Source organism: Myotis davidii, unplaced genomic scaffold (genome assembly GCF_000327345.1).
Source record: "Myotis davidii unplaced genomic scaffold, ASM32734v1 scaffold6, whole genome shotgun sequence".
NCBI lineage: Eukaryota > Metazoa > Chordata > Mammalia > Chiroptera > Vespertilionidae > Myotis > Myotis davidii.
Window position 1 is genome coordinate 13,981,299 of NW_006383011.1, and position 24,437 is coordinate 14,005,735.

At 42.6% G+C, this 24,437-nt stretch overlaps 1 protein-coding gene across 2 annotated transcripts in view; it reads left to right on the forward strand.

Annotated features, from left to right (window-relative positions):
- The window catches only part of FSHR (follicle stimulating hormone receptor), a 135,726-nt gene extending 114,306 nt beyond the window's left edge, over nt 1-21,420 (forward strand). Inside the window, exons 5-10 of one of the 2 annotated variants that reach the window (XM_006778611.1) lie at nt 168-239; nt 1,431-1,508; nt 6,561-6,629; nt 6,742-6,816; nt 14,785-14,970; nt 19,608-21,420. In XM_006778611.1, the coding sequence (XP_006778674.1) occupies nt 168-239; nt 1,431-1,508; nt 6,561-6,629; nt 6,742-6,816; nt 14,785-14,970; nt 19,608-20,841 (1,714 nt within the window). In that variant the 3' untranslated portion in view covers nt 20,842-21,420. The remainder of the gene's footprint in view (nt 1-167; nt 240-1,430; nt 1,509-6,560; nt 6,630-6,741; nt 6,817-14,784; nt 14,971-19,607) is intronic. The other variant, XM_006778612.1, reaches the window with a different exon arrangement.
- The last annotated feature ends 3,017 nt before the right edge of the window (nt 21,421-24,437 follow it).

Sequence of the window (24,437 nt, forward strand, 5' to 3'; positions counted from 1 at the left end):
AAAATAGAAAATGTAAGCATGATTCATACATATTATGGGATTTTCTGGTACATTTTTCTAATAGCTCAAAATTAATATTTTAAACATAAAAAGCTTATACTTTAGCAATTGTTAAAATAGCCAGTTTTATTTTACCTCATTCTCATTTTCTCTCTCTCTCTCTCTAGGTTAATATCCAACACAGGCATTAAGCACTTTCCAACTGTTCACAAGATTCAATCTCTCCAAAAGGTTCTACTGTAAGTTTCTCCTTGAGCGGTTACCAACACTTTACTTGGGAGCTGTCTTGCCCATCAGCCTCTGGGCCTGTAATATGCATTGTTTAGTCTGCATCTTCCAAATATGTTGTTTTGGCTGAGCAGAGAAAGGAAGGCAAACAGCGAGTGGCCTTGGTTTTACCTAAAGGCCTCTAATCTCAGTCTGGAGGAAGTCAGCAGGATCCTCAATAGGACAGGTGTCACCAGAGCCAGCTTGTAGCAAACCAAGCAGTCTCTCCTGCCTTCGCTATTTAGTGCCTGGTATATGGTTTCCCCTGAAACATCCCTGTCTTCCACCATCCTCTCTTCTTCCCCCCAGAATGCCCATGCTGCTCCAGGACTAAAGAAACCACCTGACAAACAAATTCAAACTATATTAGTGACATAATGTATTTGCCTTTTCTCAAGGCACCTGACTTTGAAAGAGGAGGAGAAAGGCAATGTATAATGTGAAGTTGTAAGAATCTGAACAGACCCAGAAGGAAATGGAAATGGGTGGGGTGGACACGGCGGGGGGGCGGGGGGGGAGTACATAAGCAGCTAAGGAGGAAGGAGGGGAAATGGAGATCGGGAGGGACAAAGAAAGATAGAGAATCTCCCAAAATTTCTCAGATTATTCTGAGCAATTTACTACTTCTACATTTATATGTTAGATCAGACCCCACAGGGAAGACAGAAAAATGAGACTTTCTCCAGCCTTTTGTTCAGGAGAGAAAAACCAATGATAACATTTTCCTGTGACCCCAGGAGAACAGAAGACAGGAAACTGGCATAAGAAGGGGATGGAGGTGGGAGGAAGACGAAGGCCCAGCTAAGGTGAATGGGGGAGTTTGGGATGGAGCTGAAAGGTCAGCTTAGGTGTTTTGTCATAGTTGAGCAGACACCAGCTGTGGAGACAAGAACAATAAATGTTAGGACCTTAACACAGTGCAATTAGCTGAGAAAACTTTCAAAGAGAACATCTTACATGTATATAATTCCATTGTTAATAACTAATATACTAAAGATAACTTAGATGTCATTTATTTCCCAAACTTTGAGCTCATCATTGTTCAGATATAATGATTGAAACATTACCTCAGCTAAAGACTACGTTATGCCGAGTAACTAAAAGTGGGACGGTCACATGAGTGGAGCTAACTAAACATCTAATCCATCTGCACTTTCTTCTAGAGATGTTCAAGACAATATACACATCCACACAGTGGGAAGAAATTCTTTCATGGGACTGAGTTTTGAAAGTCTAATTCTGTAAGTAGAGAAAAACAAAATCCAGTGGAGGACCGTTTGGTTTTTCATTTAATCATCTCTCTCATAACAAGATACTCGTTTTTCGTCTGGGTAACTTTGGCATCTCACCATTTAAATTTCTCCCTGGTTCTGTGTTTTTCTCTCATGGCCCATCTTTGCATTTCAGAATCACAACATGGAATCGTGTTAATAATGTATGAAGCTGTGGTGTGATTCAAGTATTTAAAATTGCTCTTTGAATGATGGTCTCCTGTGATGCAACATCTGTTCAGAAGGACAGAATAGCTCACGCATCAATAAAGCTAGTTATTGCCTGGCAAGGCTTTTGTTGCCGAAAGAAAAAGACAGGAAGGAGGCTGAATCCAGGAAGATACGCATCTTCCCTGAGAACTATGTGAAGCAGCTCCATTCAGTCCCATGCTGAGCATAAGATGACTTCTCATTTTCTTGGAACAATCACGTTTTTTTAATGAGCTTGAATTATTCCCTCTGACTTCTGGGAAAGTTCTTAATGCACTTTGTGTCATTAGTGAACTACCTTCTAATATTCTGTGCCAGGAGCCTGAGTGGCAGTGTAGCTACTTCCCCAGACGGCCAAGAAATAGGGCACTAGGGGCTCCCCAAGTGTTTGTGAGATTCTTGGAAGTCAGATGAACAGATGACTTTTAGGGAACCAGTAACTGCAATTACATCTGTAAGGAAAGCATTTAATCTTTCTATTTTACACATTGTTGTATTATTTTAAAAATATATACATGTGTTTTTAATATGCCAGTGTGTACAAAAGGTAAGTTTCAGTCTGGAAAGAATTTTCATCCTTTTCAAAACAACAGTATGACCAGCTGGGGAGAGAAAGAGAAGGAGAGAAAGAGAGAGAGGGAGAGGGAGAGAGAGAGAGGTGAGAGATTAATATGAATTTTCAGAGAGAGAGAGAGAGGGAGATGGAGAGGGAGATGGAGAGGGAGAGGGAGAGGGAGAGGGAGAAATAGTAGAGATAAGCACATACTTAAGAATAAAGCTAAGCACAGTATTTGATATAAGTTAATTAGAGAAAAAAGGAAAAGGTTTGAAAGTGACTAGCAGAGGAATTGGATGTGAGAAGGAAAAAAATAAAATCAAAGGCATATATTCAGAGTACACAGTATTAGAATAAAAATTATAGATGAATAATACTTAATCCTTTCACTTAATATGTTCTTGGTAATTGGAATGTGTGTGTGTGTGTGTGTGTGTTGGAACGAGCTGATGAAGGTGTGGCAAGTATGAGAGAATGGGAAAGCAAAAGAAATTAACTAAAATACAAACAAAATAAAAGACATGCAAAGTAAAAGCAACTATTCTAAGAATAAAGAAGGAAATTTTATTCTGATTGGCCTGTGATGTGAAGGTTGAAGGAAAAGTTAAAATGAGGAAAAGAAGGTTGAGAAAGGAGGTTGTGTCCAGTTGGGCTTTAAAAGATGAGTGGGCTTAGGCAGAGCAAAGGATAAGCAGTGGAAGCAGAATCATCAAGACCATGGAGGTTAGAAAAGAAAAGGGTAAAAGGAGCTTTTGGAAACTAATGCCCATTGCGTGTAACACAAACACAACAGAAAAAGGATTCCTGGGCCACAGTACAGAGGGTGGAGATTAGTGACCAATGTAACCAGTTGTACCTGTATGTTGGCATTTCTTTAAATTTTTCTCTAAGCATATGTATTATTTTTAAACTCAGTAATTCAAAATTAGTTAATATTATAATATGGTAAATTTATCAATAGAATATTTTTCTAGAAAAGATATAATTAAGCAGGAGTGGGCTGTCATTCTCACAGTTTTGCACATTAACATATATCTTTTTTGTCCCAAACCTAAGACAGAAGGCAAAGTATCCTAGCCCTTTTAGCTTTACCTCTCCCCAAGGGGAGGCAAAGGACCTGAGGGAATAAGAATTTATGAAGGATCCTTGCAAACCCAAACCTACAAAAGAAATGTGCGTAACGTAACTGCTCTTTCCCAACTCCTATTCCTGGACACTGTCGTTCCTCAGAATTCAGAACATACTTTCCTTTCCAAAGAATTAAAACTTGTCAGATATGTCTCTAAGGATAAAGTCACATTTGTGAGAACAAAATCCATTTTTCTTACTTCAGATGGTTCTTAGTCCACAAATAATAGAATCAGAAGATCCATACTTAACACAGCTTAAGATGCCACTTGTTCTTAGTTTGGGTGCCATGACTGGACACAGGAGCACTTCCTCCCACCAGGGACATCCAAGGACACGCAGAAAAAAAAAATGCATGACAAATGGCACTGATGAGTGAAAAAGTTCTCAGTGCATTGGCATTTTTCAAAATCCCGAGGCCCTATTCAGATAGAGATAGAGATAGAGATAGAGATAGAGAAACCGCTCACCTGCCTGCCTGCCTGATCACCCCTAACCACTCTGCCTCAGCCCCCACCACTGCAGCTTCGTCTGGAAGGATGTCCAGAATGACATCCAGAAGGTCGTTCAGCTGTCCAGTCTAATTAGCATGTTATGCTTTTATTATTATAGATATAGATATATATACTGATATATATAGATATATATACTTATAAATATATATCCAATAATGAAGGATTGTCAGTTGACTAGTGCCTTGGGGGAAATAGCAGTAAAAGCCTACCATGTGGAGGCCTCTGAATCCTTCCCCACCACCATCTGCTCCTACAACCCGAGGGTCTGATGGAGAAAGTACCTAGTTATGGCCAATCAGCAGACTTGCATAATTCAGAAAAAAAATAAGGTTACATGCATGCCAGTTCCCAGCACACCCTGACCACAAGACAGGCTCACTCCAGGTGAATTTCCTTCCTTCCTCATTGGCTTCCATCTCACCTGCTTGCCTCTCAGTGAAGTTCCGTGGGCCAGCACCTTGACTCTGTAGGCTGAAGACAGACTTTGTTTCTGGAGCCTCCTAACCCTCTACTGAGTGAACACTCTAGGGACAGCATGACTTGGTTAATCTTTTGCTGATGCTCTGTCCAGGTTGTCATCATTGCTGTCAGCATCGTTGCTATCATCATCATCTTATTTTAAAATCAGCAATACTTCTCTTAAGAGACTAAGAATGTAGTTAATAAATGTTGTCTTCTCTGTGTTAGTTGTTTGAGAGTCGACAGCCTAATGTAAACCCCAGGGTAGGAGTGCTGGACACAGTTTGTTTTTTTGTAAGATGATTCACTGTTGACATAAAAAAATAACACCACCACCATCACCACCCCATATAATGGTATCTGTTGATTGAGATAATACATAAAGACAAAAGGGCTACTTTGAATATAATCATTCTTTTAAATTGGTTTGTGTATTATTTATTCATAGTGACATCCATTTGTAAGACATATGTGTTCAGAAAATAATATCTATTCTACAGAAAAACAGATGGAGCCCATTTGGATTTACACAGCCCTGTGTTAGATTAAAGGTCAGCCAACCATGGCCCATGAGCTAAGGCTGGTTTCTACAAGTGAACATTTTGATGATAGAAGCAATTACATCTAACCTACATTAAGCCAAATGCTATTGCCATGGAAAGAAACAATTACTATTTTTAATAGAAAAACCTATACCCCCCCCCAAAAAAAAAAGTACTCAATTATTACTATTATATTTTAAATTTGGTCAAAAATTTTGTGGAAATTATTTTATAAGTGAATATTATAATGTATCTATGTAGGAATCCCCATTTTGCCTCTTGGCCCACAAAACCTGAAGTTTACTAACTGGCCCTTGACATAAAAAGTTTGCTGACTCCTGTGTTTGATCCAAAAACCCCTAGGGATCCCACAGGTAGGGACAGCTGCTCCAGCAACTCTCACTCTCTGTGAGAGGCTGACAAAGAAGTCAGGAGGCTGGATGTGCCTGGGCCAGGCTTTCTCCTGGGTAGGGGATGGGCTGGGAGGATATGGGGGGAGGTGCATTGCTACTCCTAAACCGTCAGAAGCCACCAGTTGAATGCTAATGCTTTAAAAGATTTATCTTGCTCAGGTCTGGATTTTTCAGCTAAACTGGCCTCCAGGAGGAAGAAAAAGACCATAGTTGTTCTCCTGTGATTTTTGGCACCTTCTAGCAATCCATTGCAGTCTAGAAGCTAGTGTCCCGAGTATGCAGGAGCTCCTCTGGGCCAGCTTGTAAACAGTGGTATTCGTAAACCCACTAAGCCCCACAGGGAAAAGAACCTGACAGCACATCAAAAGCAGGTGGTCAGAGGCTCCTTGGGCTAAGCTCTCCCGCCCTTGGATTTTAGTTTTGTCTCCAGATCCACCCAGGAACACAGCAATGCAGAGCTGATGGCCCAAGTGTCCCTGGGTTCCCTGTCCAGGGAAACCTGCTCACTGACCTTCTTTGCACAGTCAGGACGCCTGTTCCACATCCAGCCTCCTCCATGCTCACTCACACCGCCTCGCCTCGCCACAACCCACAGTCTCTGTAATTGATTTCTCTTCCTTTCTGGCTTAACCCAGAGCCACCTCCACAAACCTCCAATAACCAGGTCCCTATGGGTTACAGGAGATGTTCAGGTTGTGTGACAGCTTAATTAGATCACTTTGTGATGACAGCCAGGCATGCTGCTGTGGGTGAGCATGGGTAAGAGGCTTAAGGCCTTAGAGAAAGGTGATACAAAATGTTCGCTGTCTTATAAACAGTTGTTCAATCGTCGTTTGATTTCTGTCCTTCGGGAGGAGGATTTCCATCAGCTCCTCCCTGGCATCCTCTCAGCACGCAAATGATGTGTGCCAAGACCTCACAGGATCCAGGCTGCTATGCTTAAGTGTGCCTTTTCAAAATCAAATTTTATTTATTTCTCTGAATAGGTAATACATGCACACAAAGCGAATGTCAAACATTTCAAAAGGTTATGCGGTGATAAATCAGTCTCCCGTCCACCCCATCCCCAAGCCTTAGGATGGCATTGTATTTCTGTCACTAACCTGCACTGTCTGACCTTGCCCCAGTGCTTCCAATTATGAAACCTTGTATTGTTTGCATCTGACATTATTGGTTTTTTAATGGGCCTTTTATTTCAGATGGCTGAGTAAGAATGGGATTGAAGAAATCCACAGCTGTGCATTCAACGGAACCCAACTAGATGAGCTGTAAGTAGCCCTTGACTATTCTTCCAGGCCATTGAGAGGGAAATGGCTCTTAGAACAGTGATGTTTATGTGGCTTTGTGCTTCCCTCCATCTTTCCTCCACTCCATCCTTAGGAATCTAAGTGACAACAACAATTTGGAAGAATTGCCTAATGACGTTTTCCAGGGAGCCTCTGGACCAGTCATTCTGTGAGTAGCTTGTCCCATTACCATGCACGAGAGATCAGTGTGTAAAAATAAGTTAGAAGTCAACTTTCTCCAATTCATAAAAGCTTTAAGATAGGGCTGGCAATCCAGGTCAATTTTGGTCTGTCCTCTGCAAAATATAGGGACAATTTAGGGCTGGTCCACATTCTAACTTTCAGTGATTAACAACATTTAAGGAGCACTTACCAAGTCCCAGTGTTTTAAAAGTGTAAGGTGCCTTTTCTAATTTAATCCTTATAATAACCTCTGCAGTAGACCCTCCTAGTCTCATTTTAGAGAAGGAAAAACTGGCTTCCCTGGAGGGGTTAACTAACTCATCCACAGTCGTGCAAATTTTAGAGCAGGACTTTAACACCAAACTGATCTGACTCAGTACAGACTCCTAACCACTCTGCCAGATTCCTCTTCCCTGGAAGGGAGAGCACATTCCTTCCTTACTCAAAATGCACAGAACTTTTCCTCACCCAGTGAGACACACACACACATCCATTTTTGAATCCTCGCTACCTCGATTCCAGATCTCCTGGGATTCATTCAGTGCCTCATAGTCCTGCATCAGCACCTTTGTCTGTATTGTTGCTTCTACATCTCCCTCCCTCCCTCCAGGAGTGACTTTCCCTTATTCTCTTCTCATCTGCCTCTGCCCTTCCGCAGGGTCATCCTAATTCCCACCTCTTCCCTCGGCCAACAGTGAATTCTTCCTTCTGTGACTCCACAGCCTTCATGGCTGCAAGGACCAAAATCTGAAAGAGCCTTTAGGAAATGTGTTTTCCAGGGCTATAAGCAAGACCTGCTACACCTACTGGTGAATTTACTACAGGAAGAAAGAAGGAACCCAGAAGGAAGGAGTCAGATGCAAGAAGAAATAATGAGAGAAAAAAACAGATAAACACATGAATAAGTCTAAAGGTTTTCTAGGTGATCCTATATAGCTGTCTAAGGTCAGTGAGCATCTGGGAGCCACTCGTCTACCAGTATACCTCTTATTCAGCAGTCAGTATAATATACTACATGTGGTTTCCTACCTATCACCTATCAACATCACTTTCATTTTCACCAAAAAGCTTATATTCTTCTTCTGGCTGGAACTTATGTATCTTCTAGGTTCTTTTCCCTATTGGGCTTAGTGTGTTTACAAATAACACTAGACCCTATAGCAGTGATGGCGAACCTATGACACGCGTGTAAGAGGTGACACGCAAACTCATTTTTTTGGTTGATTTTTCTTTGTTAAATGTCATTTAAATATATAAAATAAATATCAAAAATATAAGTCTTTGTTTTACTATGGTTGCAAATATCAAAAAGTTTCTATATGTGACACGGCACCAGAGTTAAGTTAGGGTTTTTCAAAATGCTGACACGCCGAGCTCAAAAGGTTCGCCATCACTGCCCTATAGGGTGAAGCAGAAATTCACAAAATGGTTGATACTGATGACAAAGGATGTGTTGTAACCAGTACTTGAGACTCTGCCTCTTTGAAGAAAAAAGTTCAAAGAAATATAAGCAAAAGGAAGAAGTGTGAGCATGATGAAAGGGGAGGTGCCAGACAGACTACCTGGGTTTAAAGCCAGTTCCTTCCCCTCTGCAAGCCGTCATTTCCTCACCAAAATAAAGTGGCAAAAACTATATAATACCTTATTCCTAATACTATTGGAGGCTTAACAATATTATATATGTACGTAAATGTGTGTATGTGTGTATTTATATATTCACTCGTTCAACAAGTGGATGTTAAGAACCAGCCCTGTGCCATACACCATATATAGTGCAGGAGACAAAAGAAAGCTCCTTCTCACAGAAAGCTTATATGCTCATAATGGCCAGTCAGACCCTAACTAAGCATATAACAATACATCAGGCCATGATGCATGCTATTAACACTAAATAGGAAAGAGCATAACAAATAAAGAGTGCCGGGCATAGTCCATGGGCCCAATTACACAAAGTGCTTAGAACTTGTAATGCTTAATTAATGTTTCCTATTCTTAGTGTACTCGGAAGATAAATAAACTTAGAGAAAGTGCTCTGGACATCTCTGACAGCCAGAAAAGCAGTTTGTCAATTCATATAGCTAAAATTCCCGAAGTGCTTAAATGTTCCTAAATAGGTACCTCCCGCTGTTATGGCCAAACATACCTGTGATAGGAAGGATAGCTTTCCATATGTCACCTGTACCAGGTGCACTATTAATTCATAGCACCTTCACCACTGACTGCTACCGAGAACATTCAAGTTGGACAGAATCCCCAGCTAGCTTGTTATCCTGGGAAGTGACCTGCTAGAGATCACACTGCCACCATAAGCCACAGAGCTTGGACCAGAAACTAGGTCTTCTGCCTCACGTGCCATGTATTCCCACAATCTCATGTTACCTCAAGTACAGAAATGTATCTAATTAGATAAGGCCCCTGCCATTGGCTATGAACTAAAACAGAGGAGGGAATAATTATAAATACCAGGCTCCCGGCCCAAGAACATACACACAGCACAGAAGACTGTCTCCTGTGGCTGTACAAGCCGGTCCCAGGCTGAGGCACAGTGTGCGCAGTGTGTGCCCTCAGAGGGTCTGATGGAGAACACGTCGGAGCCCACCCACTGCCTGACCACACGGCCGGCAAGAAAAGAGATGTCACCACCACAGGCAGCTGTGGAGGGTCCTCAAGTTACAGGCCCATTTTTCACCCTTTTTACCATAGGAACATTCCTGGCCAAAAAGAAGTAAATGAAATTTACAGAAAATCCAAAAGAACTATGAGCACTTGTCATGACTTAGAAGGGTAGAGAGTGATACTGCATTCCTCCACCTTTCAATCTCAATGCATGAGCATATATATGCAAGATCCTGGCCAAGATCCCCGCCTATCCTATAGTAATTGCTAGTGTCCTTCTCCTCCCTTTAGAGGGAAGAAGATTGATCACCTTAACATCAAGGCTCCCATTCTGGGGCTTTTAGGTTAGTCCACAGATGTCTTTCCAGCCTCTCTGCTTGCTGACCTGGGACTATGGCCTTTCCCATCTTCTACTTGTGCAACCTGATGTGCCAACCCAAGCTAAACCCTGGCCTGGGAGCTACTTGGTAAGGTATGTGCAGAAGACCTGCCCACTCCAGGTGCTGTGGGTTGATGGGTAGGAGAAGGAGTGTGCACAGACTGCTCAGCCCACAGAAGATGCCACCCAGGCTAGTGCTGGGACTGTGCCTTGGGTCAGATTCCTCTCCCTGCCAATGAGACTGTGATATGGATATTTGCATGCAGCGGGTTTACTGGGAAGTGCTTGATGGAAGAAAACTCAGGCAAAGAGGGAAGTTGACAGCAATGCATTTGCAACAGAGGCCTCAGCTGATCCTACGGGGAGCTGTGGAGTTAAGAGGGCCCTTCAAAGTTGTACTGGATTAAGGCAAGGGGCCAGTCCTCTTCATCAGCAGTTACAGGGTGCAGGCTGTCCCTGGGTAGGAGCCAAATCTTGGGTAAGTAATATAAGGGCCATTCCCAAAGTAGAGCTCAGCTATGAGCCATCTCAGCAGTGAGATGGTGCACAACTGCCCTCAAGCAGTGGTTCTAAATTTGACCATATATCAGACTCACTCGGCGTGCTGAGGAAAGCCTCGAGAGCCGATCCCCACACCCAGAGTTTTTGATTCAGCAAGTCAGGACTGGGGGGGGGGGGGGGGGAGGACAGTTTGAGAAACTGCAGCTCTGAGAACTTCCCAGCTGACATTGCTGGTCCTCACAGCACAGAACCACTGCCTGTGCACCAATGCTGGGGCATGAGAAGCCTCGCCCTGTTTCTATACATTCTCTTCCATGAGCCAGCGGTGTGAATCTTCCTCCCCAACCGCAGGCATGTGCAAGGAATCCTAAGGGAGTTCAGGGGAGGGCACTCAAACAATGAGAACTCCTTTCCTGAAGGCAAAAATGGTAGTTGAGTGTAAAACAGGGAGCCTCTGGACACCCGAGGGTACAAGGGCGAGATGTTCCATTGCAGAGAGAAATAGATTCAGAGAAAGCCAGGGGCACACAGACAAGCTGCATCGGGTTTCAGAGGAGCAGCCTAGCATCCTGATTTCCCCCTCATGAGTCTTGACCTTGAACGCCAGTGGCCATCTGAGTTTTCACCTGATATTCTGAACTCACTCAAGTTTATTTTCTTAAGCAATCAAGTAATTGCTGTTTCTTTAGGAAACAGTTTCCTGTGGGAAAATTTTAATGCATTGCCTTTGCAAGCTGGAGCCAGTACAATCATATTCTGATAGTTTATCAAATTGATTTGGCTATAGTTCAGATTCATTTGATAGTTGAGATTCAAACACTGAGTTATTTGTATAAGAAAGATTCTCTTCCATTACCAGTATACCCACAGTCCTATAGACAGTAAATTGCATTTTCATTCCGCCTAGGATCATGAAAGAGAGGTCTTCTAACCATCTGTCAGTGTAGTACACACCAGAAATGTGCTGGCACTTATGGAAATGATTGACCTATAATAACATCTTTGCTGGGAAAAATAGAAATTGTTCAAATCAAATTTGTGGCACTAGCTATAACACACTTTATTAAACGGGGCACATAGCACAATTTAACTCCTGCCTCTCCTGACTCAGCGTCTTATTACTGACGGCTGTCTCCCTCTCCACTTCACATCTCAAAATCAAGAATCCTAACAATGTTGAAACAGTTTAGGATTACTAAATCTCTTCAGTGCCAGCCATCATCCATGAATACTCCCATTGGTACATGTCAGGATTTAAATTCTCAAAACCAGTCACTGCCAGAACATAGCATGTGCTGAAATGTTAACCAGAATGGCATCTTATGACTGCAGCCATTAAACCAAGCAGGAAGACAAGGATTAAAAACACCAGCCCACCCAAGACTACCCCTGTCCCCTTGCCTAGCCCACCATCCCTATACATGTCAGCAATAAAGCAAACATTCTCAACTATTCATTGAGCATATTACGTCTTACAGGTTATACATGTAGTAGATGTTGATTGAGTACCTACTATGTGTCTGATACTATGTTAGGTGTAGGGGATAAAGGGACTTAAAAACAAATAGTACCTGCACTGAAGTATACTGTAGAGGGACAAATGTCACTGCCCAGAACAATAAGCTCTGCAGAAATTGTCACAGGTTATAGTAACATCGCAGGTGTCCAATAAATCTCTGTCATGTGATACAGTGACTTTTAACAGATGAAATGACAGTGTGTGGAAAGGTGAGTTCTTAGCTTATGCCTAAACTTCTGCATCAGCCTTCGTCTCCTTCCTATCTTCAATCCTTTCTCCTTCTGATTCATTTAACAAGTATTTATGAGCACCTACTATGTGCCAGGCTCAAGGTTCTCAAGATTAATCTTATAAAAACACAGCTTTCAATAAGCCGTTCTTCTGCTTATATAAATTCTAAACTCTGATACCTGGCTTTCAAGGTTTAAATCCCATCCTGTGGTTCCCCCCTTTCATCCAGAATAATCTTGGTTGCCCAGAATAATCCTCCTGAAAACCTCTCACTGCCACACTTTGTGCTCTGGGCCTCTCAACAAGCTTATCTTATCCTATAATCATAATAACCTACTTCCATGAGATGTGAATAACTGATAATGTCTTATTTTGTTACTCCCCCAGGGATATTTGCATCCTAATAGTGGAAAGTGCTTTTACACAGGAATTAAAACCTAACATTAGATTTCCAGGCCACATGGAAGAATCATAGCCAGGGAATGGACTGTGTGTGTCTGTGTGCCCTTGTGTTTGTATTTGTGTGTGTGTGTGTGTGTGTGAATATTATCTGTTGCTAAGTGTCAAATCACACGGAACAGTATCCTCTTACCTTTATCACTGCTGACATAAATTTCTATGAACTTTTCTTACTCCGTGGAGAAACCAGAGAAATATTTCTCTGCCAGTCCAAGATGTAGAAGTCTTGTAAGTTTCCCTGTCTGCTAACTTCAGCAAGTATCCAGTAACCTTTAAGCAAACACATCTACAAACACTTTTATTTCCCAACCACCCAGGAACCACTTTTACTAAAGTCTTTTGCTTTATCAAACTCTTGAAGTGTCTACCAACCATTCCCTCCTTTCAACATCAACCAGGAGAAGATCTGGGTGCCAGGACTTTGACAAGATGCCTTCGTCTCATGGCAACAAAGCCACCTGGTGCAAATGACAGCAGCTCACAGATTCTGCAGCTGAAAAGGAGGAATCAGCTGACTCCAGAACACTGAGCAGACAGAAAGGCACCAGAGCTTCCCTAATAGGTTCCCAATCAAACACCAAGGCATTGGATTGCATTCACGTCAACCCACCCCACACATTATCCTGTTTATTCTGTCTCCTTGTAAACTTTGCGCAAGGTTGCTCCTTTCCTGGTGCCTTTGATGCTGTCAGTCACAAACAGCTGCCTGCTGCAGAAACACTCTTTTGCTGAGCTCCCTTTAAATCCAGATTTCCTCTCTCAGTCTATGTTGCATATTTCTTTTTTTTAAATTGCTCCCCTGTAAGACTTGCTCCAGCCTCTCACTGTTATTATGATGCTGAGGCATCTCTGCTCTCAGACAAGTATCTATTGAGTAGATTTCATGAGCACAGCCATGTGCCAGATATGATGTAGCACACAAAAATATCTTAATAATCCCCGCTCTTAGAGCATCTGAAGTCTGGCCGAGGAGACAAAACAAATATACATGAAAAGTCAAACAATATGAAAGCATAGAAGAGATAATACAAGGTACACGATTCTTTGTAATTGCTAGAGGTTAGGAGACATCACAGTTGGCTGGGGTGATCTATTTATTCCCTTCCCCAATCCTTCAGTGTTACTCCCCAGCCTATCTTCAAACAAAACAACCATTTCCTGGGTGCTTGCCATGTGAAAGGCACTGTTTGGAATGCAAGGAACCCTCTGCCCTCTAGGAGAGATAAAATGCAAATACAAAGAGCTACTTTATAAAGCAAAAGATAGTAAGTGGTGAGAGAGGCAGAAAGCATACAAACCTAATGCTATTGTGCTCCTCCTGGCTTTCAAGGAAAAATACTTCTACAACTGGTAAAAGTGATTGAGATGATGGAATCACAGAGACTTCAATGGGAGTGTGCTTTGGTTTGCCACTGCTGCATAAAAACTACCCCAAAACTTAGTAGCTTAAATCATTCCACTTTGCTCACAATTTTGTGTTTCAGAAATCTTGCTGTTTTGTCTCTGATCATTGTGATGTGTGAGAGAGAAAGAGAGATTGATTAATTTATGGATAATAGCTGCTAGCCACGTGCTGTCTTTTGCCCAGGAAGTTCTTCATGTATTTTATTTAGCTCATTTAATTCTCACAACAACCTTCTGAAGTAGATATGATTATTATCATTCCTATTTTATAGCTGAGGAAATTGAAACATGGAGAAGTGACATTTGAGCAAGGCCACAAATCTGAGAGGTAGAGGGGCAGGCAAGTCATTGCCATTTTGACTTTGTGCTGAGGGTGTCTCTACTACCCACCAGACTCCTCTTCCCCTTACAGTGTATTCTCTTCTCACCCTTTTCTGATATTTGGCCATAGATTCCACCCCAGCTTATCAGAACTATTTTTAAGCTGGTTTCACAGTGGGAAGGAGATTATCAAATTCTATGCAAATTTGTTGGTCTATTCTATAGACTGTAGAAAGGGAGAGGGCTACATTTAAGCCCCAGATCAGCCAGGAAGAAAGTATATTCAGAATTCAATGTGTCCTGTTACTTAAGTCTTCCTACCACAAACACAAGGGTCAGGGCTTCCACTGAACCAAATTCCTGTTAACAGAATATTGATCTGACCGAAGTATGTTGGATGAATTGGAGTCTCCCTCCTCACCCATGTAAGAGAATCACTGCTGTGTCTGCTATTTTGCCTGTTAATGGAGCAGAAAATTTTAGACCCATGGTAATCAGGTTATGTTTACTTTTTCTCTTTGTAGAGATATTTCAAGAACCAGGATCCATTCCCTGCCTAGCTATGGCTTAGAAAATCTTAAGAAGCTGCGGGCCAGGTCAACTTACAACTTAAAAAAGCTTCCCAGTCTAGAAAAGCTTGTTGCACTCACGGAGGCCAGCCTCACCTACCCCAGCCACTGCTGTGCCTTTGCAAACTGGAGACAGCGAATGTGAGTCTTCTCCTGCCCACCCCTTGAGCCTTGCTTGGGAGTTCTCCAATGCAGAAGTTGGTCCACAACTTCTATGTACCTGTGGCATTAAGAGAATCCACTAGAAGCGAGATCTTCCTGATGAAAGCCCTTAGACATATTCTAGATCAAAGCCTCGGTATTGTAGAGGGTTTCCAGTTTCTCTGAAAATGGGCTCACGGAAGAAGGCTACCCCATGGTAGACTACCTACCAAATGTTAAATGAGGTAACATGAAAAACACCAAGTATAGTGCCTAACGCATGGCTGATGCTAAATTAATATTTCTTCCCTTTTTCCTCTAAATATGGATTTATCCATCAAGTCCCAACTCTCTGCCACATAAGTGTCCCAGGAACCACCAAAGTCAACTTTGGAGGGAAGAAGCATAAAGATCACACCAGAGACTGATGCACACACATCCATGGCACATCCCAGCCACGCTAAGCCTCTCTAATCCACTCTAATCCATCTTTGGTATTGGCACCTCACAGGGAGAACAAGGTTTGGGACATCTGTTCATTTGGCTTTCAAGGTTGGTCCGATTTAAAAAAGTGATCCCAATAGAGCCATATCCCAGAAGATAACTGGACACACAAAACAAAATGAAATAATCATTGCCAGGATCTGGAGAGAGTGAAGAGGGAATATTGTGGAGCTTGCACATGTTCCAGACATTCAAAGGATCCACTGGAGATAGAATTATGGGATACCAGGAGTTCTCTGGGCTCTCACCCATCCCTGAACCGATACAATCCACAGCATGCACTACACTCAATCACGTGATGCCTTGTCACCACTCTTATATGGTAGCCCAGCACTGATACAGCTTTATGGTGCTGTTATTTCACTTTTTTAAAAAATATATTTTATTGATTTTTTACAGAGAGGAAGGGAGAGAGATAGAGAGCTAGAACATCGATGAGAGAGAAACATCGATCAGCTGCCTCCTGCACACCCCCTACTGGGGATGTGCCTGCAACCAAGGTACATGCCCTTGGCCGGAATTGAACCTGGGACCTTTCAGTCCGCAGGCCAACGCTCTATCCACTGAGCCAAACCAGTTACGGCGTTATTTCACTTTTTAATGCAGTGTCCTCTATTATGCAACTTTTAACATGCATTGACCTGCTCATATAGACATATCTCCTGCTCAAAAGCAAAACAGAACTAAAAACTAAAAACAAAACATCTTAAAGTGGTTTTGAAGTAAATAGAGGTTCACCCTCAGACCCATCTGAAAGATTTTCAGGAAAGGGATCCCTTTTCAGAATTTGCATGCAAATTCACTGGGAAACAATCCAGTACTGGACACTCCTCACCAATTAGCTCAAGGGCCAGGGAATTTCTTCCAAATGACTAACATTCTTAAGGGCTTGGGCTAGGCAGGAGGCTTGCCTCTTTTATATTCCACACAAGAGTTGTTCTAGCCAGGGCAAGAAATATACCAATTCACTGCCAAAATCCTGGAACCGAAGGCCTCTCGGGAGAAATCTCAAAGGATATTAAGATCACTGCAAGCACAGTACATGGTATGCTGTTGGGCCCCGTGCCAATATGCCACAGGAATATATATTATCTACTGTGTTGCTCCTACTCCTCTGGTCTTGCCACCTGCTATAGTGTACATGTAGCCTCGGGGCTCTCCCAACCAGAAATCTCCAGGGTGGCCTTGCACTGTCCCATCACTGGGAGCCTTCCCTGGTCCCTCCAGACCACCCAGCTCCCAACCTTTCTAGGTCCCTATGGTAATTTGCCATCAGGGCCCATCGGGTACAGCAAAGGAGAGGCCCATGCCTCTTCTAAAAAAAAAAAAAAAAATGCCAAAACAAAGGAAAATAGCTGTGGGTGTTTAGTCTTTAATTGACACATTTACACACACAAAAACCAAGTAGTTATGCTATTCAGAAGATAACCACAGGATATTTTTAATGGTGTTATTTCATTGTATACCATATTAGGTGTAGTTTGGTAATGAGATTCAAGTTCAAAGTTGTACGATGAAATTGTTCTTCCAGTCCTCGTTTGGAAATGCCCAAAGTGTAAATATTAGGCCCTCATGACTGTGAGGTTTTGGTCAGTGGCCCTCCCGGCCTCTCACCGAAAGAATTTGTTAACCACACCCCTCATCTGTTACTGAACCAGTTAGTTCCTTGTCATAGTTATACTTAGCTTGCACTGTTATTTTGTTATTACTGAATTTCTCTCATATCTAGGCCTTTTCTTCACAGCTATCTTTTTAACTGATGCACAATGACATAAAAGCCTCTAAGTGCCCACAGAGGGCCTAGACCTCAGCCTGATAGTAGCCACTATCATCTGTCTTCTTACTGCTGATACTTGCTGAGGGCTCACTGCCAAGCACTGTAATGCTTTGCACCTTTATCTCATTTAATTCTCACAAAGGTAACAGTGCTATTTCTATTCCTTTCCCACAGAGACAGAAACTGGGGCTCAGAGACAGTAAAGAACTTAACTAGCACCAACCAAACTCAGATCCAAACCCTCTAGTCTATGTGTCTCCAAAGCTCAGGCTCTGGGCCACCCCACCATGCACTTCCCAAATATCTGTTCATTGATTTATCAGGGTCTGAGAGTACCACTTTCTCAACTGACCCTAAACTGAATTCCCATCGCTCTGATTCTTAGAATTTGCAAAAAGACTGCAGGGGCAAGATGTTGTTTCCCTCGTTTCCATCTTTGTTTTTACTCTTTTCTCAGAGACATGCATTGTTTACCTTTTCTGCACTCATGTTGTTGGGTCACTTCTATTTGGGGAAATGAAACTATAAATATTTAAAATATATTGGTAGTGGTATCAACAGTAGGAATCTTTTCAGAATCCAACATCAGCCCCGGGAAGTGAAGGCTGTCTCTAGATGGTTAAGCCAGATTTGTTGCAATGAACAGATTAGAGTCTACAGGCACCAGATTACTTACTTTCTGTTCGTAGATTGTGTTGTCACTGATCCAATGACAGCTGGGACAGGGTTTGGGAGTCAGAAGTTAGAATAAAGACCACAGAGTATTCTCTTGCCCCCTCTATGCCTATCTCTGAGCTTGCATCACCTTTCTTGTAAGATCTCTGACTAAAACAAAAGATTTTCTGTGCATTTTCAATTACATGTATGTTAACTGTGTAGCCCCCTTTGTGCAATCCATGACTGATGTGAGAAGCCCTATTATTCTCTAAAACAAAAGATGGCACAGTCTCTAACAGCAACCAAAAAAGAGAGAGTCCTTTGGGCCAAGAAAAAATGATTTCCTGGCAAACCAACTCCCTTCTCAGAGGAAGAAAAGAGAGGAAAGGATTCTCCCTAACAGCCCTGCTCCAAGACATTAGGGGGGAGTCCGTCTTTGCAGGTTGGGACACTTGGCTGCACTCACCCTTGACTGTCAAATGGTATTTCTACTTCTTCCACTCCCTCAGCCATTCTCTCCTTCTTATGAGGGTCTTTGAAGAGTTTTAGCACTCGCTTCCCGCTCACATGGAACTATGTTAAGGTTTGAGAGAAAGGCAGTCAGTTACGTTGCTGTGAGCGTGTCCCTTTGGGAGGGAGGGAGTTAGGGAACAGCATGGTGCTGGTGATTCTGATTACCAGCCAATACAAACTCAAAGTCCCCAGTTCCATCGTAAAAGAGACCCAGAGTGAAACATCCCCATTCCTTTGAAGCCTTCACTTCAAAACAGAACTGTTACCCTCTCTGTCTCTACCTGTGCAATTCACCTGTCTGGGTAGAATATTTCTGATCTGGCTGTCATTCACATCACTTATGAAAGTCCCCCTATCCTGTTGACAAGGCCTCTTGTACATTTGGGTATAAAAGGAAAACTGAGACTGAAAAGTGAGCCCAAGAAGAGCCAGCTCCCAGGAGATGTCTTACAATCTTGGGGTAAATCAGGGCCCCTTGCAACCTGCATTTGCTCTTTGGCGCATTCACTAGTGAACAATTTAATATCAGAGAGCCAGGTTTACTCTGTGGACAAATGCATGTCTGAGGCCTACTGTGGCCCCTGGAGAGTGAGATAATAACAGGAGCCTCAGTAACATTTCAAGCAAATTAGCAGGTCTCCCAATACCCTAAGTATCAAGGAGCCAGGGACGGGGGCTGGCTGGGAACTAACCACAGACAGATCCTCCAATTTATGTAGATAAAAGAAGCAAGTATGTTCTCATTTGAGTCAGAAAACTGTCCAGATCTCCCAGCGACCTGAGTACAGAGTACGGGAATGGGAATAGACACTACTCGGGCATATTAAAAGAAAGCTGAATGGAGATGGGGGAGGGAAGAAGTAGAGTTGATATGAGATCTGTAAATTATTTGCACTTAACAGCAAAGGCTTAGCTAGTCCCAGGCGCCTTCCTCCCCACATTCAGGTTGTGGCCAGATGGTTTCCCCAGTGGGCCATCTAACTCTAGGAATATATACATGAGTTGTTCTGCTCATTTACAGTAAGCAGCATTAACCCTTGATCTCAGCCTCAAGGGCAGACAGACTGGTAGAAAGGGGGGAAATCTCAGAAAGAAACCCCATCATCCCTACCCTATGCAAAGACAGTGATATATCTGCCATTTTGGATCCAGGATGCTGATTCTATTCCTTTGTGTATTTTTCTAGTTCTGAGCGTCATCCAATTTGCAACAAATCTATTTTAAGGCAAGAAGTTGATGGTATGACTCAGGCTAGGGGTCAGAGAATCTCTTTGGCAGAAGACGATGAATCCAGTTATGCCAAAGGATTTGACATGACGTACAGTGAATCTGACTATGGCTTATGCAGTGAAGTGGTTAATGTGATTTGCTCTCCTAAACCAGATGCATTCAATCCATGTGAAGATATCATGGGGTATGATATTCTCAGAATCTTGATATGGTTTATTAGCATCCTGGCCATCACTGGGAACATTGTGGTGCTGGTGATTCTGATTACCAGCCAATACAAACTCACAGTCCCCCGGTTCCTAATGTGCAACCTGGCCTTTGCCGATCTCTGCATTGGAATCTACCTGCTGCTCATAGCATCTGTCGACATCCACACCAAAAGCCAGTACCACAACTATGCCATTGACTGGCAGACTGGAGCAGGCTGTGATGCAGCCGGCTTTTTCACTGTCTTTGCCAGTGAGCTCTCAGTCTACACGCTAATAGCCATCACTCTGGAAAGATGGCACACCATCACCCATGCCATGCAGCTGGAATGTAGGGTGCAGCTCCGCCATGCTGCCAGTGTCATGCTGGGAGGCTGGATCTTCGCTTTTGCAGTCGCCCTCTTTCCCATCTTTGGCATTAGCAGCTACATGAAGGTGAGCATCTGCCTGCCCATGGATATTGACAGCGCCTTGTCACAGCTGTATGTTCTATCCCTCCTTGTGCTCAATGCCCTGGCCTTTGTGGTGATTTGTGGCTGCTACATTCACATCTATCTCACAGTGAGGAACCCCAACACCGTGTCCTCCTCTAGTGATACCAAAATTGCCAAGCGCATGGCCGTGCTCATCTTCACAGACTTCCTCTGCATGGCACCCATCTCCTTCTTTGCCATCTCTGCCTCCCTCAGAGTGCCCCTCATCACCGTGTCCAAGTCAAAGATCCTCCTGGTCCTGTTCTACCCCATCAACTCCTGTGCAAACCCTTTCCTCTATGCCATCTTCACCAAGAACTTCCGCAGGGATTTCTTCATTCTGCTGAGCAAGTTCGGCTGCTGTGAAATGCAAGCCCAGATTTACAGGACAGAAAACTCATCCAGTGCCCACAACTCCCATCCAAGGAATGGCCACTGCCCTACAGGTCCCAGGGTCACCAATGGCTCCAATTACACACTTGTCCCTCTAAGACATTTAGCCCAGAAATAAAACAATGTGTAAATATAACCAAGTGTGGAATGATAATTGTCTTGCCTCTGAAAACTATGCCATGGAATACAGAGTGTTTCCACATACTTCACATAACTTTATATTCCTTGCTTACCTAACAGGTAAATTAGTTGGGAACTGTTAACTCCATATGATATAATAGGAAGCTGAAGCATTAATAACAATATTAATAATTAAAACAATACAATACTACAAAGTCACATTTCTTTTGCACTTTATAATGTTCACAGTGCTTTTGTTCAGACCACCTCAACTGATCCCTATAAAAGTCCCATTAAATAGACAGACCATGGGTTATTCTTGGAGTTTTTCAGATGAGGAAATCAAGGGGTTAAGTGGCTCAAAGGGTTAAGTGACTTGTTCAAAATTGCTTGGCTTGTAAGAGGTAGAGCCAGGATTGGGTATTCTGACAACCAGAAAACTTCCAAAAGCAGCGGCACAATATTCATTCATTCATTCATTCAACAAATATGTATGGAGAACTCACATGATGGCTTTGTAATGTGTCAAATTGGATAGGCTGAACTACATTTCCCAGAATTCCCCGCCTTATGTTTTCTACTAGGGTGGGCCACAAGGAGGATTCCTGGAAAAACAGGAGAACAGCAAGGATGAAGCAGCCATTTATTTGGTCATTCATACAGTTTATTGCTGATCTGCTGATTCAGCTCATTGCAATGCAGCAGTATCTGGGCCAGCAATTGCTCCAGCTTACCCTGGATCCTCCTTCAAGTTCTCTGACTCCTGGACTAGGTTCTATATTCTATCAATTAGGGTTCAACTAAAGAAGCAGAACCAGTCATGCATGCACAGGTATACATAAGGTGTCCCCCAAAAATTTATATGCACTTTAAATAATTATAAAGGCAGTGTTTATTAAAATACATTTCATTGTCAAAATTGAGCTCTGAGCTGTTAAAGTGTATATACATGATTTAGGGACACCCTGTATATGTTACAGGGAATTGGCTTATACTTGTGGGGATTGATTAAGCAGCCTTTACAAGGATGTCCTCTCTACATATGATGCTGGAGAGTGAAGTCCACAGGGCAAGCAGTCACAAAGGGAAGATCACAAGCATTCAGGAAATTATAAGGATGATATGAAACCCCACAAGATCAAACTGAGCCACATTTTTGTTCTTATTGCCTCTAATCTTTTTTTAAAATATATTTTATTGACTTTTTACAGAGAGGAAGGGAGAGGGATAGATAGTTTGAAACATCGATGAGAGAGAAACATCGATCAGCTGCCTCCTGCACACCCCCTACTGGGGATGGGCCTGCAACCAAGGTACATGCCCTTGATCAGAATCAAACCTAGGACCCTTCAGTCCTCAGGCCGACGCTCTATCCACTGAGCCAAACCGGTTAGGGCATATTGCCTTTAATCTTGATGATAAAATTATTCTGCAAAATCGGGGGGTGGGGAGGGTCTTGCCCAGTGGGACATCCCCAGTGTGAGGTGCAAAGAAGGCAGTTGATCGATGTTTCTCTCTCATCGATGTTTCAAACTATCTATCCCTCTCCCTTCCTCTCTGTAAAAAGTCAATAAAATATATTTTTTTAAAAAATCTGGGGGGTCTTCATCATGGAGGTAAACACTAGGGCTTCATGTGTTAAACATCGGGAAACCTTCAGACATTGTTTCTGGAAGGAAGACATGAAGGGAGGGATAAAACAAGAGGAAAAGCCCTTCTGCACTTGTATCTCCAAGATGTGATGGATCTTACCAGAAGTGCCACTCTGTCTTATTTAGACCAACATTATTCAGCATTCATTAGAAGAGCAAAAACAAATTGTTGAAACTGATATTATTTATTCTAGTATGATGGCCACAAGCTTTGGGCTCATAAAGTATTTTATTAGTAAAGTTTATAAAAACAGGCAAGGAATGAACTTTCAGCATTTGGATTATAAGGGGCATTGGAGAAACAAGACAAATATATGGGATGTTTTGTCTATTGAATATATTAAAGAAAGGAACTAAAAGCACAAAATAACGCCAACCATGAGATTGTGCTTGCTGATGTTCATCAAATGCTTTCAGCTGCAAGAAGCAAACTCCAACTAAAAATGGCTGAAACAATGAGGCCAGTGACATGAGATGCTCCGGACTTGTATGGGAAACTCAGTGGTCTCAAGGACCCAGAACCCACGGAGTCTTCAGCCATGATTTCCTGGTGGTGGTAGCAAGGTTTCTATAGCAATTCTAGATGCCACATGTAGGCATGACCAAGTTCAGTAACAAAGAAGGGAGGTCTTCCCTTCCATGCATCTGTCATTTCAAAGGGAAGAAAATTTCTTCCCAGAAACCCTCAGGAAACATTTCTCCCTACCCCATTATCTAAGATTCCTGCCCTGGCTGCAAGAGGCAAAACAAATCTGTCACATTTTGCCTCTATAGGAGAAGGATGTCTCTGCCAGCCAGCAAGGTGGAAGGGCACTCTAAGGTATTTCCTCATGACCACCCAGCCTGCAGTGGGAGGAATGTTGGATCAGCAATCCCAGCCTCCAACCTGAGTAAACCCAAATCCTCTCCCATGGGAGGAAGCCCAGGGGGGTTCAAGGTCAGGGTGCACATGGCACCTTCACAACTCACATTTTATGTCCTCATCCCTCTCTCCTCTCCCCATCTACCTATACCCTGTAGTCCTCCCCAGGGTATAGGGGAAGGTTGGTCTGTTCTCCTCCCCAGGGTTGATCTGTTCTTCTCCTCCCTATGTTGGTCTATTCAAGTCCTCCCTAGAACAAACTCTGAAAGTTGCTCAGATCTGAAGGCAACCACTGGAATCAGACACTGGCCAAGAAATGTCCTGTTCGAGGCAAAATGTAAAAGGAGAAAGAAAAAAAAATAAGTCACAAATAAAAGAAATGCATTAGGACAGAAAGAGGGGAGACATGAGGAGAAGAGAGACAGAAGGGCAAGACAAATTAAAGAAAGGAGCAATGTGGAAGGGAGCCAGGCCCTGACTGTGTCTCTTTGGGCTTCTACTTGCCCGTCTTGGTCTTAAAAACCTTTCAATTTGTGACAAAGATTTCTGAAGGTCCTTAAAGCCTCCTCACTTCAGACATCAGATAATGTAAGGACAACTTGATCCTTTTCATGAAGACCCAAGGTCTTCATAATATTATATTTTCTCCAATAGCTTTACCCACAGTCCCTGCGCATTCTGTTCTTGGATAATAGGCCTCAAAATGCACTAAATTCCAAAGTTTGTAAGAGTGCTCTATCTGTGTTCTCTTGCTTCCTTTTCTTTTGTTTACAACACAGAATCTTGAGGCATTTTTTATTAAACAAAGATAAAGGAAGAAAAATACCATAAAAAGCATCTTATTTCTAGTGATAGTTTCCATGTAATAAGATGCAAAAGCACTTTCAGCTCTGCATTTGGAGGATTTTCAGGCAATTCTCCCCCACGTATCATTAGCTAGGGTCATTTACACTTCCAGGTATCAATGATCTGAGTAAAGATGAGATTTGGGTACAGAAGGTTTTTAGTTGTCTCATAAATAGCAGAAGCTATAGTGCAGCGTTCCTGTTTTTGAAAAATAAATCTACCAAAGAGCTATAT